The sequence below is a fragment of the Papio anubis genome, chromosome 2 (assembly GCF_008728515.1).
Source record: "Papio anubis isolate 15944 chromosome 2, Panubis1.0, whole genome shotgun sequence".
NCBI lineage: Eukaryota > Metazoa > Chordata > Mammalia > Primates > Cercopithecidae > Papio > Papio anubis.
This window is the reverse complement of record NC_044977.1, coordinates 123,502,002-123,521,410: the sequence shown is the minus strand read 5'-3', so window position 1 is coordinate 123,521,410 and position 19,409 is coordinate 123,502,002. Positions and strand designations below refer to the sequence as shown.

At 34.9% G+C, this 19,409-nt stretch overlaps 1 protein-coding gene across 6 annotated transcripts in view; it reads right to left on the bottom strand.

The window, feature by feature from the left end:
• Positions 1-12,457: 12,457 nt before the first annotated feature.
• PDCD10 (programmed cell death 10) overlaps positions 12,458-19,409 on the bottom strand; it is a 51,824-nt gene continuing 44,872 nt past the window's right edge. For 5 of the 6 annotated variants that reach the window (XM_031663593.1, XM_031663594.1, XM_031663592.1 and 2 more), the window contains 3 exons: positions 16,400-16,478; positions 16,018-16,100; positions 12,458-13,112 (listed from right to left, as the gene is read on the bottom strand). In XM_031663593.1, the coding sequence (XP_031519453.1) occupies positions 13,031-13,112; positions 16,018-16,100; positions 16,400-16,478 (244 nt within the window). In that variant the 3' untranslated portion in view covers positions 12,458-13,030. The remainder of the gene's footprint in view (positions 13,113-16,017; positions 16,101-16,399; positions 16,479-19,409) is intronic. The other variant, XM_031663597.1, reaches the window with a different exon arrangement.

Genomic DNA, 19,409 nt, shown 5'->3' with positions numbered 1-19,409 from the left:
CCTTTCTTTAGTATTAATTTTAGCAAGAGGGACCATCTATCTTAGGTTTCCCTTAAGATGTCTGAAGGTTCATTAGTTTTTATAGCATTCTCTTCCCTGATTATTCTTTTGTTTCTCTACAAGAAAAAACTCTGTTTTAACACCTTTAATCTCTTAACTTTATCTTTCCTACAGATTTTCTGTAAGTAATACATACTTGATATTATTGAAGCAAAAGAAGTCTAAAAGGTCATTCCTTCAATATTTATAAAGTACCTACTAAGTGTTAAGCACTGTGCTGGATGCTCGGCTAGATAATATACTGTCCTTCTTCTGGTCTCTGTATTCTTTTGTGTGTATGTTTTAGGAAGATGACATTCTACAATAGTGAAAGGTCAGTAATCTGACAATTTAGTAGTATTGGGGCTCAGAAAATGACACCCCAAACATGCTGAGTGCTTTGAACAAAGGAGATTAAAATGCTCCAGAAAGAACCAATGTTTTTCTCTGACCTTCTGCTCCTCCCACAACTTCTCTTCTGAAGTGCAGGGAGGGCCTTTCTCTGAAGTTCCCTTATCTGACTGAGTGAAGGAAGTTCTTCCAAAAGAAACAGAATGGTCTGGAATCCTTTTCCTAGGAAACTCATCAAGCAACCAGGAGAGATTAATCACCACAGAGGAGATTACTTCATCACTGCAGGCAGACAGGCTATCACCTATTCTTTCGGATGCAGCTCTAAAACAACTTTTATCTGAATAATAAGACAGCCTTTGCTCATCATTTGGTTCCTCCCCTTTCCCTCCTCTAACTTGTTGCTACCTCCCCCCCCAATGTATCAAGCTCCTATTCCTTTATGCTATTTATGTTTCAGCTATGTGGCCCTTCTCAGAGTCTCACATTTTATTCAGCTCGTGTGCATATTAATAAATCTGTATGCCTTTTCTCCAATTAATCTGTTCATTATCAGTTTATTTCAACAGCCTCAATTGACTTTTCAGGTTAAACTTTTGTAGGCTATTTTCCCCTTAAAATGAACTATATTTCCTCTTTCTTTAGGCCTACTTGTTGGTAAGCTATAGAACAAGCTTGTCCAACTTGTGGCTCATGGACCACATGTAGCCCAAGATGGTTTTGAATGGGGCCCAACACAAATTTGTGAACTTTCTTAAAATATTATTTTTTTTTTGCGATATATATATATATATATATATATATTTAAAGCTCATCTGCTATTGTCATGGCCCAAGAAAATTCTTCTTCCAATGAGGCCCAGGGAAGCCAAAAGACTGGACTCCGCTGCTATAAAGTTTGGCTTTCATGGAGGTAGTGGGGGAGGTGGTCCCAAAATAGACCATTGATTTGCCAATTTTTAAAATTAAGGATTTTCATATTCAGAACCAAAATTACTGTAAAGACTGGCCTCACTGGTGATGTCACAATCACATTTCAAAAACAATAGAATATTTCCTGTGATTTAAATTCTAAATCAAAATTATTTATAATTTTGATTCTAGGTTGTTTTGCTGTTTCCTTTCCCTCTACGGCAAGTCTTGCCAACAGGACGAGACTCCCTTCTTGTCAACTATGACAATTGATTTTACATGCCAATTTGATTAGGCCACAGAGTGCCAAGATACTTAGTCAAACAGTATTCTGGGTATTTCTGTGAAAGTGTTTTAAGGTGAGATTAACATTTAAATCAGCGGCATGGATAGACAGGATTGTTTCCATCATGTGGGTGGGCCTCAGTCAATTAAAGCCTTGATTAGACCAAAAAGGCTGACCTTCCCTTGACTAAGAGAAAATTCTTTTTACCTTCAAACTGAGACATTGCTTTTTTCTTGCCTTCAGACTTGAACTGAAACATTGGCTCTTCCTGGGTCTTGAGCCTACTGGCCTTTGAACTGGAGTTGCAACATTGGCTCTCCTGGTTCTCAGACCTTTGGACTCAGACTGCAACTGAACCATCAGCTTTCTTGGGTCTCCAGCTTGCCAGCTTACCTTGAAGCAGATCTTGGAACTTTATCAGCTTCTGTAATCACGAGCTAATTTCACACATATATTTATATCCTAGTCTCTGGAGAACCCTCATACACAGTTCTACTGCCTATTCTCTATCCCATCTTCTACTAGGAGAATGCAGAGAGGGAACCAAAAACAAAATATAATGAGGATAGTCTCCTTAAAAGAAAGCAAATATTGAGTGGGCTAATATTTTGGGAAGAAAGTCTCATGTGTCCCAAAATTTTATGTGAGGAAATTAAAGCTCAGAAAGTTACGATTTATATAAGAGCACACAGCTAATAAGAATCTGATTAGCTATCCCACCCACAGACAGGTTTTAGGGAAATAAAATTTACAACATAATTTCCATTTATGTATAGCCCTCTGGAAAAGTAGAACATCCCAAAAAGAAGAACTTTCTATGTCTTTATATCTGAGTTGCTGTTTTATCTTCTGGGGTCTTTTCAGGAATATCTAATATATTAATATATGATCTTCATTTCTCACTGATTTCTTTTGCGTTATCCCTGCTATGTTGCAGTTCATTAATAAGCATTCACCATTTCTTTTGGCTGCCATCTCTCGTGTTCTTTCTCAATTCTTTGTGGAACTCATCTCCATTTGATTACGATACTTAGCTAACACTATCAACAATACACTTATTTCTGTTCTTTTCAAGAATGCTATTCTTTTCAACCACCAGTGTCAGACTTTCCTTGCCCTGCTAGAATTCTGAATTCTATACTCCAAGCAGGTACTATCTTGAGGGGCGCTATGGACTGAATTGCATTCCCCCAAAATTCATATGTTGAAACCCTAACTCCATATGTGATGGTATTCGAAGATGGGAATTTTGGGAGATACTTAGGTTTAGATGAGATCTTAAGGGTGGGGCCTTCGTAACAGGATTGATACCCTTATAAAAGATATCAGAGAGCTAGCTTTCTCTCCGTCCCTCTCTCTGCCATGTGAGGACACAGTGAGAAAGCTGTGTGGAAGTCAGAACCCTCACCAGAACTCAACCATACTGGCACCTTGATCTCAGAGAGAAGGAAAAAGGAAAAACTGAGAAGAGCCAATAACTTTCTGCTGAATCTGTCCTCCCAAGAGACAGCACAGGATAGTTAATCTCTAAGGGTCAGTCTTCTAATCCATAGATTTCAGGAATAATAAATTTCACAAACAAAATTACTTTAAAAACTGGAAAAGAATCTTATAGCTCCAAAGAACAATGGTAGCTATGAATGTTCCCCATATCCTACTAAATGAAATGATATATTAACAAAGAGAATAAATTAAACCTTAGATGACCTATGCATTCAGAAAATACTGCAGCCTTCAAGTCACCTCTAAGCAGAGAAGAAAAATTCCAACAGAGAGCTCCTACTGCTCCCCTGATGCTGTAAGCCTCTAAGTGTGAAGAGTAGGCAAGGGGAGTCTTAAGGGATTCTGTGAAAAGGAGTACAGGGGACAGAAGACTTAGACAAAGCAAAGGAAAACTTCTGCCTAGAAAGGGAAAGTGCAATATTAAAGTCTAAAATACCGAACACAGGTAAGTACTTGATAGTTTACAACACTACTTACATATTAAGAAGCAAGACTGGAAGTGGAAGCTTTAGTGAAGCACTGCTTCCAGAGGATAATGAGGCAGTAAAAGGGAAGAATAAAATAAGAAGGAAAGATTAAATCTCTGATGGTATAAAAAGAGCAAGGTATGCTGACGTCCTTCTTTTCTCAACATCAACACAATTCACTTCTGCTGATGAAAATCTCCCTTTATCTAAAAGAAATTAAACAAAAACAAAAATACAAGCCAATGAAAACTGCACCAGCACATTCCAACTAAATATTCTCAAGCATATTTAAAAAACTGGACTGAATCAGAAGTACAAGCATTAAAAACACTGAACAGAATGCACAAAAATAGCAAGAAATAAAATGAGTTGATTAAATGCAAGAAAGAAATAGAAAAATATATGTAACAAAAATACAAATTAAATTAAAAGGTGCTCAGAGAAGATATTTGGATACAAAAGTAATAGAGTCTTAAAGAAAAGTAGAAAAACAACCGTGAACTGTGATCACAAAAATGAGGTAGGCAAGGAGTAAAAGTGGCCAGAGATAAAGTGGTTGAAATGGATGACAGGCAAAGAGGGTCCAACATATATTTAATTGATGACCCAGAAAGACAAAAACAATGGGAAAAAACTAATATTTTAAACTATTAATTTAACAAAACTTTCCAGAAATAAAAGAAGACCTTGGGCCAGGTGCATTGGCTCATGCCTGTAATCTCAGTACCTGGGAGGCTGAGGTAGGCAGATTGCTTGAGCTCAGTTCAAGATCACCCTGGGAAACATGGCAAAACCCTGTCTCTACAACAAATTCAAAAATTAGCCAGGCATGGGGGCATGCACCTGTAGTCCCAGCTACTTGGAGGACTGAGGCAGGAGGACTGCTTGAGCCTGGGAGGTCAAGGCTGCAGTAGGCCATGTTTGTGCCACTGCACTGCAGCTTAGACAATAAAGACCCTGTCTCAAAAAAAAAAAAAAAAAAAAATAGGAGGAGGAGCAAAAAGAAGAGAAAGAAGGAGGAGGAGAAGGAAGAAGAGAAAGGGAAAAAGAAAGGAGAAGAAGAAAAAAGAAAGAAGACAGAAGACAGAAGAAAGTAGGCCACCTCTATTTACACACAGAAAATGTCCATCAAGTAGAGGGAAAACTGACCTGCATTAATCCACAGTGATACATATCCTAACTATTAGACTCTGAAATTAAAGAAAAAGTCTGAATGGCTTCTAGGCAAAAGATGAAACAATTTAAAAGCAAGAGAATTAGACTGACAGCAGACTTACCAAATAACATACAAAGCAGGAAACAGCAGAGCCATGTTTTCAAGAAACTTAAGGAAAGAAGATGTGAACCAAGGATATTATAAACAACCGCAGTATTCTTTAAGTATCAAGACCATAGGAAAATAATGTTGAACACAAAATAACTCAAAGAATACTATATAGATGTGCCTTTCCTGAGGAATCTGCTAAAAGATGAACTTCATCTAACCAATAAATGACTAAGAAAACTTTGGCAAAAGGACTGACAGTGAGCACTGCATATATTTAATTGAAAAGTTTAGACTGAAATAACGATGGGAACACGGGTAAAATAGTAATATATAACATTCGATGTTCTGATGAAGTAGAAAAATGCAATTTAAAATGTAAAGAAAAAGGAGAGAAAAAGAGAAAAGTATGAATGAGAACACTGACTATCACTTAGGTAACAGGTGAGAGTTAAAGGATATGTTCTAAAGACAACATATCTGATAGTAAAAGTTGAAGTAAAAAAAAAGACTATAAAATATTAATTTAAAGACTATAAAATATTAATACATTTAAAAGACTATAAAATATTAATACAAAGCAACCACTGGAACAAAAATGTAAATCTTCCTGTAAAAAAGCAGAAACATACCAAATCTTGAAAGACACAGTAAGTATGGCGTAATACACATGAAAATTATTAAAAAAAAAAAAAATAGAATTAAGCCTAAACATGACAGACATATCAATAAATGTGAATGGGTTTAACTCAAGGTCAAAAGACACATTTCAAAAGTCATTAAATAAAACAAAGAAGGACACTTTTATAATTTTAAAATCCACATTTCACATTTAGGATGTAACACGTATCTAGACAACAATACAGCAACACCTACCTAAAACAGAAACTACAACAGATGCAAAAAGACAAACATACTACTAAAAGGAGACTTTAACACACAGTACAAGAAGACTGGTCAAGCAAACAAAAAACAAAGATACATAAGAACTAAGTAACAATCAACAAGGTAGATGTTTAAATATATACTGAATACTACATCCTAATAATAAGAGAATATACAATCTATACATACATTCACATGTATATTTAAAAGTTTTGAACATATATTAGGGCACAAAGAAAATATCAGCAGGTAGTAGAAGGTAAAATTATTACAAACAATACCAATGATCACAGTGCAATAAAAATAGAAATTAAAAATGAAACCAAAAAGGCCCTTCTACTTGTAAATTAAAGATATTCTGTTAAACTTAGCGCTTGGACAAAATAGGAAATACAAACAAAAATTACAAAATTTCTGAAAAATAATGGTAATAAACATATCTATGAGATACATTCTAAGCAGTAATCAGAAAAAAAAATCATAGCCCTAAATACCTGTATCAATAAGAGCTAAATTCTTAACTTGAAAGAACTAGAACAAAGTAAAATACAAAAAAGTCCAAAGAAGAAAATATTATTAGAACAGAAATTGAGATAGAAAATAGAAAAGCAGGATATCAAATTAATGAGTAAAGTCCTGAAAAAAAAAAAAACAAACAATAAAACAAATGACTTGCTAGTTTAATTTTTTTAAAAAGGGAGAAAGTGCAGATAGAAGAAAAAATAACAAGGGAGAAATAACTATTGATATAGGGAATTTTTTAAAAAGACATAAAAGATTACTTCAGTGGAAATACATTTGAAAACTAAGAGGAAATGGATAATTTCTTAAAAATATACAGTTTAGCAAACTGACCGCTTTAAGCCAAAAAATGTAAAGAAATCAATTTAAATATAAGAAATAAAGTTATCAAGAAACTAATTCCCAAAAAACACCAAACTCAGATGGTTTCACAGGAGAGTTAATCAATTTGACTACCAAAACATAAATCAAAAGTTTTCATGGCAAAGTAACACCATAAACACAGTCACACAATCACAAACTAGAAAAATAGTCCTTGAAGATGTTAACTTCATTTGTAATATGCAAATTAAAGCTATAATGAGATATTACTTTCCACTTAGCAGATTGGCAGAACTTCAAAAGCTTTACAGCATATCATTATTAGTGAAGTTGTGGGAAAACAGTCTCACGCATTGCTGGTAGAATCTGAAATGCCACACCCTTTATGGAAAGGCAATATCCAACAAAACTACACATGCATATATCCTTTGACTTAGTATTCAATGAATGTAGCCTGAAGAAATACCTTAAACAGAAATACACATGTAAGGCGATTCATTGTAGCATTATTTGTATTTTGGTAAAATATTAAAAACTACCTAAATGCCCATAGATAGCAGACTGATTAGAAAAAACTTTGGCATCTATATGTCACGGAATACTACAAAAGAGAAAGTGAGAGCGCGAGAGATCTCTGAATTTACATGGAGTGATTTATGGAAACAGTAAGTGAAAAATGGAATATGTATAAGAGCATGTATGTGAAACAGCTAATAAGCACACACAAAAAAGTTCAGTTATTAGGAAAATGCAAATTAAAACTACAGTGAGAAACCACTTCACACCTACAAGAATGTCTATAATTTTTAAAAGCCATTAACAAATAGTAAGGATGTGGAGAAACAGGAAACCCTAATCCATTGTTGATGTGGATGTAAAACGATACAGCCATTTAGGAAACAGTTTGGTCGTTTCTTAAATAAATATAAATTTACCACACAACCCAGCAACTACAATCCTACATATCTACCCCTAAATGAAAAGCCACTTTCAGAGACTTGCACTTTTATGTTCATAGCAGCATTATGCATCACTGCAAAAAAAAAAAAAAAGGAAGCAGTCCAAAGGTCCATCAACATGTAAATGGATAAAATATGGTATATAATAAAATACCATTCAGCAATAATGACAGAAATGCCTATATATGCTATGACATGGATGAACCTCAAAAACAACATATTATGCAAATGAAGCCAGATTCAAAAGGTATTATTAGATGATTCTGTTTATACGAAATGTCCCGGTAAGAAAAATCTATAGGGACTGAAACTAGATAGAAGTTCCCTGGAGCTGGAAGAGGAAACAAGGATGAACTGTAACTGAGCATATTTTGTAGCAATGATGTCAATCTAGTAAGACCATGGTCAAGTTATACAACTCCGTAAATTTGTCAAATATCACTAAATAGCACAGTCTTAAAATGAGTAAATTTTATGGCATTAAATTATACCTCAATATTTAAAGGGACATATATGTGAATTTTATGGTATGCAAATTATGCATCAACAAAACTGTTTTAACAAAGAATGTGTATGTAACGTGACCTGCCATCCGTTTGCCCGACTGTCCCAGTTTTAGCACTAAAAGTTCTTTGTCCCAAGAAACTTCTCAGTACTAAGCAAACTAAGATGGCTGGTCTCCCTTTAGGTATGCTACCTTTTGTATAAGAAAGAATGGAAAGAAAATATACATTTTTTTGTTTTCCTCCATAAAAAAGAAGCCTCAAAAACCAAAACCAATGAAGCTGGATACTTACAACAGATGGGAATGGGTCAGAACAGATAGAAGAGAAAGTTACGCTTCTGGGTATATGTTTTGGTAAGGTTCTAACTTCTAGAAGCGTGTTATGGCTCCATAAAATTATTATTATTATTATTATTATTATTATTTTTGAGACGGAGTCTCGCTCTGTCGCCCAGGCTGGAGGGCAATGGCCGGATCTGAGCTTACTGCAAGCCCCGCCTCCCGGGTTTATGCCATTCTCCCGCCTCAGCCTCCAGAGTAGCTGGGACTACAGGCGCCCGCCACCTCGCCCAGGTAGTTTTTTATATATTTTTTTAGTACAGACGGGGTTTCACCATGTTAGCCAGGATAGTCTCGATCTCCTGACCTCGTGATCTGCCCATCTCGGCCTTCCAAAGTGCTGGGATTACAGGCTTGAGCCACCGTGCCCGGCCCATAAAATTTTTAAATAAAATTAGATCAACAAGAATGGGAGGAGTTTGGGAGAAAAATTTCAAACCTGAAGGCAAATATGTTATCTTTCAAATAACATAACTACAGTGAAGGACAAAAAAAAAATACAACTAATTTATAAATGCACAATGTAGCCATTATCCTTAACCTTGAGCAGGATATAGGTAAAGAACTGAAAATAAATCTTGTTTTTACAGTGATATAGGCAAAAGCAATTCTAAAATTATTTCAGATATATTATAGAGTGAATAATTGATTTTTGGGGGAATCCAGGACTTCTGAGGAAGGAGTGACATAGAAATACGGAATAGTGACGGTGAGAAAGAATCCTGCGATAATGGATTGAAATTGGAGGCACTAGTATAAATTCATTTCGGAAATCAAACATAACATGTATATAAGTACATGTAAATGCTATCTGGACATGCACATCTGAGTGTTAATGTAGTCATGTCTTGATATCTATGGGGGATTGGTTCTAGGAACCCCGAGGATACCAAAATCTGAGGATGCTCAAATCTGAGGATGCTCATGGCACTTAAAATGACATAGTATGTGCATATAACCTACACACATTCTCCCATATCCTTTAAATCACCTCTAGATTACTTATACCTGATACAAGGTAAATGCTATGTAAGAGCTGTTATACCATATTTTAAAAATTATCATTGTATTATCTTCTATTTTGTGGAATATTTTCGATTCCCAGTTGGTTGAATCCAGGGATGTGGAATCCATATAGGCACAACTCATGGATACAGAGGGTCAACTGTACATACACGACTTTTCTAGTTCTGCCTGCTGAATAGCCTAGAAACAGACACCCAGTAGCAATGAGTACATCCAGCATCCAGATCTAGGTATCTAATATTCCCTAGGGTTCTATGGAGAAATTACTGACTCTAAATCCTGGAATTTCTTTTATATAACCTATGAAGTCCTTTAAACAAACGACGGGATATCCCAAGGACATGGGAGCCAGCTCAATAGTTTCTCCTGGCCAAATCTGAGGCAACTTGAGCATCAAAGTTGTATGGTAAAACATACAAAGTAAGTATGGTAAAATTAATTAAAAAGCACTGGAAAAACATTAAAAAGCATGAGTTTATAACAATAACAGATATAAAAATGAGACGGATATAGATGGATGAATGAATGGATCAGGGGAGAAAGGAGGGCTCCTGCTTACAATAAAATATTAATTGCCAACTAGTACATGTGGAAACAATGCTGAAGTTGGAGACTGAATATCAAGAATCATCAATGCATGCTAAACCCTGGATAAAAACGTTAGCATGGAATTAAAGCATGGAATTAAAAGAGTCTCCCACAGGTTATTAACTGCAAGGTAAAACACAGTAACTATACATTGGAGAAACTGAACACTACCTTGATCAGGTGATCAAAATTAGCATCACCAATAAGATGGACATTGTGTGCCCCCAATATCATACCATGATGACACAGTACCATCAACAGAGTATTCTCACCAAGAATGCATAACTTAAATCTGATTCAATGCTATAAAAGACCAAGGTGGCCATGGAAATGATCCAGAGTAAAGGAAACTTAAGGGAGGATAAATGAACAAGCAAACAATAAAATGAAGAGCGTAAATTCTGAACAATAGTTGAGTCTGGGTAAAGGACATATGGATGTTCCTTGCACTATTCTTATGCTTGCCAATTTCCTGTAAATTTGAAATTATTTCCATATAAAACGTTTAAATCAATTAAGACAGCTCAATAATGAGATGTCAATCTGTTTTGCCTAATAAGGTTTTTAAAAGTCATTTTTAAAAAAATTTGCTGTATCTTTTTTTTAAAGTGTGGACAGTATTTCAAACATCAAAAACAGCAATAATCTCCATGATCCTTTAAAATGAGTAGAGTTAGATCTATGAAAAAACAATCACATTGCTCTAATTTTTCTCATTTTCCTGCGGACCAGGGAGAGGTTTCTCAAAATGGTGTTTGGGAACTAATACCCTAAACAAGACTTATTTTCAGTAATAGAGGGAGTACAGTTCAGTGGAAAGAACATGGAATCTGGACACAAATTTAAACTCTGGCCCTAGCAGTTACCAGCTGTGTACCCTAAGCTCTGTTTCCTCAATTGTAAAACAGCTAAATCATAGGACTGTTAAGAGAATTATGTAAATGTAACTAGCGCTTGACACAGAGAAGGTGCTCAACAAATTTGTGTTTTCCTCCGCTTCCTTTCCTCTGAAGCCACTTTTCTGTTCTCTGGAAATGAATCTAACTGGGGCCACCCTGGCCTCCTTTTAATGCAAACTCAGCCCTGTTGGAAGGATCACGTAAGAAACTAAAGTACTCTAAGAATAAGCCTCCCTTGTGGAGGAATATTTCATGAAAGCAGAAGCCAGATGTAATGGACGGTGGAATGAAAATATGGAAAGCTTATAAAAACAGGTGATTTGAGGTATGTCTGGTAACTGGTTATTTTAAGGAGGGTAAAGACAGCAGAAGGAACGATGTTAGATGATGTTAGAAATGATGTTTAAAAAGTCTGCTGCAAATAAAAGTGTCTTTTTTCTTCACATATACACAAGTCTATTCAGCAAATGATCACCCATCCACTTCAAAGAGTGAATGACAGTTTATGTCAAAAATAAATAAAGATCAACATTCTATTTGTTTTACTGGCTACATATCTTTGAAGAAAAAAAATCAAGTCAGTAAAATGTTCATTAATTAAGAGATTTCATCCAATTGCCTCTTTTTTTTTTTGCTCCTTTCAATATATTTTCCATTTACATTTAACAGGATATTTTACTTTTATGATGCCAATGATAATAATTCTTTAAAAATCTGTTTTTGGCCAGGTGCGGTGGCTCAAGCCTGTAATCCCAGCGCTTTGGGAGGCTGAGACGGGCGGATCACGAGGTCAGGCGATCAAGACCATCCTGGCTAACACGGTGAAACCCCGTCTCTACTAAAAAAAAACCCCAAAAAACTAGCCGGGCGTGGTGGCGGGCGCCTGTAGTCCCAGCTACTGGGGAGGCTGAGGCGGGAGAATGGCGTAAACCCGGGAGGCGGAGCTTGCAGTGAGCTGAGATCCGGCCACTGCACTCCAGCCTGGGCGACAGAGCGAGCCTCCAGCTCAAAAAAAAAAAAAATCTGTTTTTTAAAATGGAGAAAAAATAAAATAACTGAGTTGCATAACAGCAAAAAAATATACTGCCCACAGAAACTTAGTTTAACATCTAAAATCTTTATAAAAGATAAGGAAATTCTGATTTTTCCCTTTATTTTATAATTGAAAAATGAAACCACTTAACATGAACACTTGATACATTATTTCCTTAAAACTTCTCTATGGTGAAATAAAACTGTACCTAGTTGAAGAGTGTATAGAATGTTAACATTCATGACAATTTCAATCCAACCATTGATATAGCTTCAAATTACTATTAATTGTGGCTATTTTTTGGGGGGAAAAATGTGCAAAGCTTATGAGGGCCCAGTATACGAAAGGCTTAATTTTTAAGAGTCAAATCTACATTTGTAACAAGAGTTCAAAAAGTGGCATTATAGTGCAGAAACACTAGAAAATGCCATCTCTTACACATAAGTCTTTTAAAACAGGTTGGAAATCATATAAAAATACTCAGTACCTTATAAGTAATAATTAACAAAAATATTTCCATTGACTACTCTGTGTCCAAAGTGATTAAGGACAAAAATAGAAATTCTTGTTTCTTTATTATTTGATAAACTGCTGATAAGCTCCCGTTAGAAGTTTTTTAGACATTACACCAAGTTGTCTTGGTCTTCTGATCATATATATATATACACACACATATATATATATATGTACACACACATATATATATGCATTTTTTTCAAGTAAAGAAATGTTTAACAGATGTAAACTATTTATTGAATATTTGCCACCAAATATTGTTAAATACATTATCTTGCAGCATATCGCTTTCAAGTTAAAATGTCAGAAACAAACACCAATATTTACAATTCTTTTAAGGAATGTTATATAATGACACATTAAGGCGTAAATTCTTTTGGCTTATAATTCTTAAAAGAATGATAATAGCAAAAGTGATGCAAAATCTTCAGTGTGAGATTATGATTAAGCTACATTTTACAAAAATATGGTGTAAGATGGCAATAATCCCATTCAACATCCTGGATTAGATCCCTTCAGGAGGGACTGATAATTTATACAGTCAAACTTTAAAATTTACAGATAAAGGCAGTTCAATACTGCCACTGAGAAGTACATCTCTTAACATATACAACTTTCAGGCCACAGTTTTGAAGGTCTGAAGTATTAAGTTGGTTTGATGAATTAGTCGGTTGGCACTTATGAACACATTTATTGCCCTGTTTAAAAAGAAAAGAATAAGCATTAATTTCATCCAAAAAATTCACCCTTTTAAGATTTATACTATTAACAGTAGCAATGAAATCAATTTAAGAAAAAAAAAAAAGACAAGTTAGTATTGAGTATTAAAACTTTTATTCCAATTTAGGATTTAATAGTCTTGCATCATTTTAAACTATCTAGTAATTACTGCCCCCTGGTGGTTCTGACTGGCAATAAAATGTTGGAGGACTGGTAATGATAGGTGGTGCCTCAACAACCCAGTTCATTTATAGGTGGAACAAGTTAACTGGCCAAAAGGAGGATTCAGATGTGGTCCCCAGCTGTGGTTTCATAGAAGTTAACAAGTAAAATCTAGCAAAGTATCATAATCTCAAAATCTGTAATTAATGGGCGTAATTAATTAATTGGCATAATACTCAAGAAAAAGTTAGTTACTTCTAATCTGATTCATCCCACTTATCTCCTTAAAAAAGAGGCAGAAATTCTAAACGACAAACTACTACAAACTACTTTTACTATAAACATATTTTTACAACAAAATAATCATGCAGTTTCAAAATCTGGGAGCTGACAACATATAAAAATATATTCTTTAAAATTGGCTTTGAGCTCCATCCCATTCTCCTAATGGCTCATCTTCATGTGGCTGGAATACAGAGCTGACGCCCTAGTCCCATTGTGTGGCCTTAACAGTTTCCTAGTATCATATCTAGCATGTACCTGCATCCTAGACATTTCTCAAAAGAGAATGTCCAGGGACTGGACCCGGTGGCTCACACCTGTAATCCCACCACTTTGGGAGGCCAAGGTGGGTGGATCATGAGGTATCTCAGAGTTTGAGACCAGCCTGGCAAACATGGTGAAACTCTGTCTCTACTAAAAATACAAAAATTAGCCGGGCATAGTGGCATGTGTCTATAATCCCAGCTCAGGAGGCTGAGGCAGGAGAATTGCTTGAATCTGGGAGTCGGAAGTTGCAGTGAGGCCAGATCGTGCCACTGCACTCCAGTCTGGGCAACAGAGCAAGACTCTGTCTCAAAAAAAAAAAAAAAAAAAAAAAGAGAGAAGGGCCAGAAAGAAATGGATGCAAATTCATTTCTGCAAATCCATCCCCCTACTGAAAGATGGCCTAAAGATCAGGCTCTATCAATAATTTTCTGTTTTGAGGAAACAGGTATAAAACTCACAGCACATTACTGATACACAAATAACTGGAATTTTAAAAAGCTGCTGAATGGAGAGAAAGTAGTAGCAAGGAGACTGAATCCATATGCAGAGTGAATAATTTCAATTAATTAATGAAAATTAGGCTTTAAATTAATGTCTACTTTTCATTGTGCTTATTCCGTAACAGTAATTTAAAATCAGAAACAATAATCCCATCATGTAAATTATTATTTTAATGTGTTTTTGGTTATTTGAGCTTAGCATAAATCAAGAAAAAAACAAGTTTATTTTCAAAACACAAATGCCAGCTTATTAAACTAAGTCATCAAGGAGCATTTCCCTTAGACAACCTGTGTACGGAACACCATCACAAAACAAGTAATAAAATTTAGCTCAGTAATCTCTAATTTGTAATATAAATGTAAATACTTCAACCTGGGTGAACGGTTAAAAATGACTCTGAAAATTAACAGAATTCTATCTAATGTATTTTTATCATTTTAAATATTACTACAATAATACTGTAACGATGTGACATGAATATAGAGATCTTAAAACCTGTATAGTAGGATGGGATGATTGAGGTCTCTATTTAGATTACTTTTCTGACTTTAAGCACTGTTAAAAAATAATCTTGTTGAAAAAATTCTCACATTTGACATGAAGTGCAAAAAACTACCTATATGGCCAGACTTTGCATCAGCTTATACATTATACGTATTCATGTATGTATGTTAAAATATATAAAATCTCTTGGTTTTCTATAGTGCATTACAACCAATTATATGTAAATTAAAACCTAATGTATAATTTACATTTTAGTATATTTCCTATTTTATAGAATGATGCTGTGAAAGCCTCTTTCCAGGACAGTGGGTCAAAACCCTTACAGCGCTTTAAAAACATCTGGGGCACTTTTACAAAACATCTAAACCCTGGCTCCACTCCCAGTAACTGAATCAGAATCTCTGCAGGTGGGGCCTAGGCTATGGGAATTTTTAAAAAACTGTCCTCAAGTGACTCTATTGCACAGAAAGGATTGACAACATTGCTTTAACTTTAGTGCAGTAGTTCTCAATAGACCTGTAATGTCAGTATTATCTGAAAATTTCTAAGAAATGCAAATACCTGCTCCATCCTAGACCTGCGAAATCAGAAATTCTAGAAGTGGGACTCTCGAGCAATCTGCAATTTGAGCTGTAACACATCCTCCAGATGACTCTGATGCTACTAATGTTTGAGAACCACTGTTTCAGGAGTGTATAAAGTAGGCCAATGAACTAAAATTGCTTTTACATTTTTAAATGGTAAAAAAAAAAAAAAAAATCAAAAGAAGAATATATGACAGGTAAAAATTATTTCAAGATACTGAAATTTGAATCTTGTATAAAGTTTTAGTAAAAAACAGTCACACCCTCTTGTTTGTATATTGTCTATGGCTTGTTTCTGTACTACAACGGCAGAGATGAGGTGGATAACGGCCAACAGGCCCACCAAATCTAACATATTTACTATCTGGCTCTTTTCAGAAAGCATCTGATAACTCCTGCTGTAGAAAGGAGTTATGGCCAGATTAGCAACCACATTCATTTCCTATTGTTAGTGGAATGCCTTGAATATCAGTTGCCTGGAGTACTAATAAAGTAAAAGGGCTTAATTTATATGGTTTTCATACCATATAAAACCACATAATCTATTTAATTTTAAAAGTAAAGGATAAATTACAGTACTTACTTGCCATCTTTAAAATACGTTTTCAGAGTATCACTGAAACTTTTGGAGTACTTTACAAATTCTTTCTTTTGGTGTTCAAGTGCCTACAGCCACAAAATACAGTAAGAAAAAAAAGTACTAAATAAGAGAAATAATCACAACAGCCAAAGGCAAGGACAGGAGATTACACAGGATATGGGATGCACTTTATATGAATATTACTAATAAGCAATTGTGGAATATTTACTTTTAAATAAAAAGGCATATTTAAATCCAAGAATAAACTCAATGCTTAATGACACAAAACTATTTCCAACAATCAATCCTATTTTCAAGTCAATAAAACAACTAGGCATAAACCAACATCTAGGGTGTCAGCTAGCAAGGCTTCTACTAAACGTACCCTGCGGTTCTGGTATTGATATTTCTTGAAGACGTTATTCACTGTATCAAGAAGTTCTTTTATTGCACTAGCTATATCCCTGTTGGGAAAAGAATAAAGAGTATCAGCTGCATTTGAAAGAAATTTGTGAGAGAAAACATCAGCTACATTTGAAAGAAATTAAGTACACTCTTAATCTAATCACAGTACACTCTTAATTATGGTAAGTGCACTCACTTCATGAATAGCCAGCCTTTTTGGCTAGCTGGTTGGAGTTGGGGTTTTAGCCTGTACCCCTCTGTAATCCTGATTCTCTTGCACTGCTGACCAAAGGTTGCCAACCAAAACCAACTTTCTCAAATCAATCACATTTCATTAAGCATTCCTTACTCAAATTTAGAAAAGGATAAACATTACCTATGTCTGTCTTTCCCCATTTTAAATTTTTTCTCTGCTCTAATGTAGCTAAATTCAAGCTACCACGTTCTCCACTTTTGTTATTTGAACAATGAACAATTTTATGATATTCTGCATGACATATAACTCAATTCTGTATTTAACAACGCTGTATGCTAGATACCTATTAGTTTTGATGTTTAACATAAAATATTTCCTCCTCAGAAAATATTCCTCTCTCCTGAGGAAATACTCCTCCTCCTTTACTCTTTTATAGACACTTTTAGCTTCTATCTAGCAACCAAATATCCTCCTCTTTCAAACACTTGCTGTCAGCCACTATTCCCTTTGGAAAATATAATATTTAAATTACTGGGGGAGACATCACCACAATATTCTTCCACTTTAAGCTTTCTGGCAATCATCCTTTGACTATATATGCATCATCACCTCCCTCCCCTTTCAAAAGAAACAAAAGGAAGAAATCAATAATTCTCATTTGAGTGTTCTTCCTATCCACGCACCATTTTTTTCTGAATTTGTTTTATTTTTGCCTTTCTGTCTAGCCCCTTTTGATTTCCACATTTTAACCTCATAGCAATTTTTTTCTATCAAATTGAACTTTATGTAATTCTGCATTCTCAAACAGTCTCATTCTCTACGACAAACCTTTTTCAAAACCATTCTCTTAGCTGTTAGTCACAACAAAAACTTCAAATGCAATGCAACTGTGAAGAAATGAATAAGATAGAAATCTGCACCATCCTAAACATAACATTTTATTACTAATACTAATTATAAATGCCAGATTTCAGTTATTTCCTATCTAAAACATTTCAACATTCCTATTTCAAGGGGAAAAAATCCTCAGTGTCCAGGTTTCTGTGTGCATGTGGGTGTTTCCCAGCATGTTTTTCAGTAAATAAGCATGTAGAAATTTTAAGAATTAAAAGCATACAGAATTTTGCTATTTAAAAAAAAGTATTTTAGAGTACTCCGAAGTAGTAATTACATTTTCATTAATTATTTCAATAATACTTTACTTATTACCTCTCTCAGGTCAAACACTGGTATTAGGCTGAAACACTGAAATATTACATATTCAAGTAGGACAATAAGTCTTACATAAATGCTATCTAATTTTTTTTTTTTTGCCTCTGGTTTAGTAATAGCAGTTTTTAATTAGATAACTATTCCTTTCATTTATGGCTTAAACAAGTTGAATCTTTGTATACTGGTGTGATGGACATAAACCCACCATTGTTTAATAAAATGCTGTCATAGCACTATTCTGTGAGAAAAATTACAATTTCAATAAACAAAAAATGTCAAATCTCCAAATATGCAAGCTTCTCCAAATCCACGATGGAGTTACTTAAAATGGAATATAATGGAGCAAATTACATAGTGATCAGACAGAAGTTTATACAGTCTCACTTTGTAGTGTATTTCAATATTCCACTGAAGAGGAATAAAACGTGTTTCCAGGGCTAGTCATCAAGATGAACATAAGTTTGATATGCAACGACAATGCCTGGATTCTACAAGTCAAAAGAGTGGGTCTGAAAAATGCTGCCTCATGCACCTAGGGAGACAGAAAGACGAGAGGAGAAGGGAGGGTTTTGCTGGACAAAAAAAGACAGACATGCTGATAAATACTGGAAATCTCTACTTTAAAAGGGGGTGTGAGGAGGCGCAACTCCTCAGGTGACTGCTGATGAGGCAGGTTTGAAAACTTGCAGCTAAGGTTTAATGCCTTATTGGAACACAGCTCTCTGTCAGCCAAGGCTGTTTATTCCTAAGCCTGGCCTTCTGTTTGGACATGAGGCAAAAGACTGTTAAATGCCTACCAAATTGTAGAAAAAATGTTCTCTAGAAACAATCTGCAGAATGTATGTCAAATATTATGTTATCCATATGTACACAGAAAACTATTTTCATTTATGGCACCAAGGTGTGCACATAAGGAAGCTAAATTATCTTAGTAATTACCAGAGAGTTTGTTTCCTATAAGAGAAAATACTGTCACAAAAAAACCACTACAGACAATTAACCAGATAAAGAACTGAGAAAAAACTTGAGGGTAAAATAAATATCACATAACTAATGAATGCGGCTTGGTGCAGATGAATTCTGGCAGATAGTATGAGCAGGAGGAACTTAGCACCAACCTAATAGTTAGGGCAGCTGTGCAAAACATACACTGAAAGACAAAGCCTTCAGATGAAACGTAAACAGACATCTTATCAAAAAACTGCATGGAAAAGTAGTTTCTAATCATGCCACCCAAATGTGCATGATACGTGTTTATGCAAATCCGCTAATGAAAGGGAATCCCTGTGCTTTGAGTTGAGTTTGGTTTAGACTGGAAAACTCTGAAAAAATCTATTCTGGACCCTTCATGAAAATCCTAACTTAAAACAAATAAACCTTACTGAATTTTCACCTAAGAATACGCAAATGTAGATTACAAACAGTAAATAAATGCCTGGCTTTTTTATTTTGGTCTGTTAAATTACGAGTCTCCACTAGTTTTCCATTAGTTCAGATGTACTGGATTTCAAATTAATTTAACAAAACATTTGCATAGCTCAAATGTACTCAGGCACACACATTCACTGATCAAAAGGCCTTT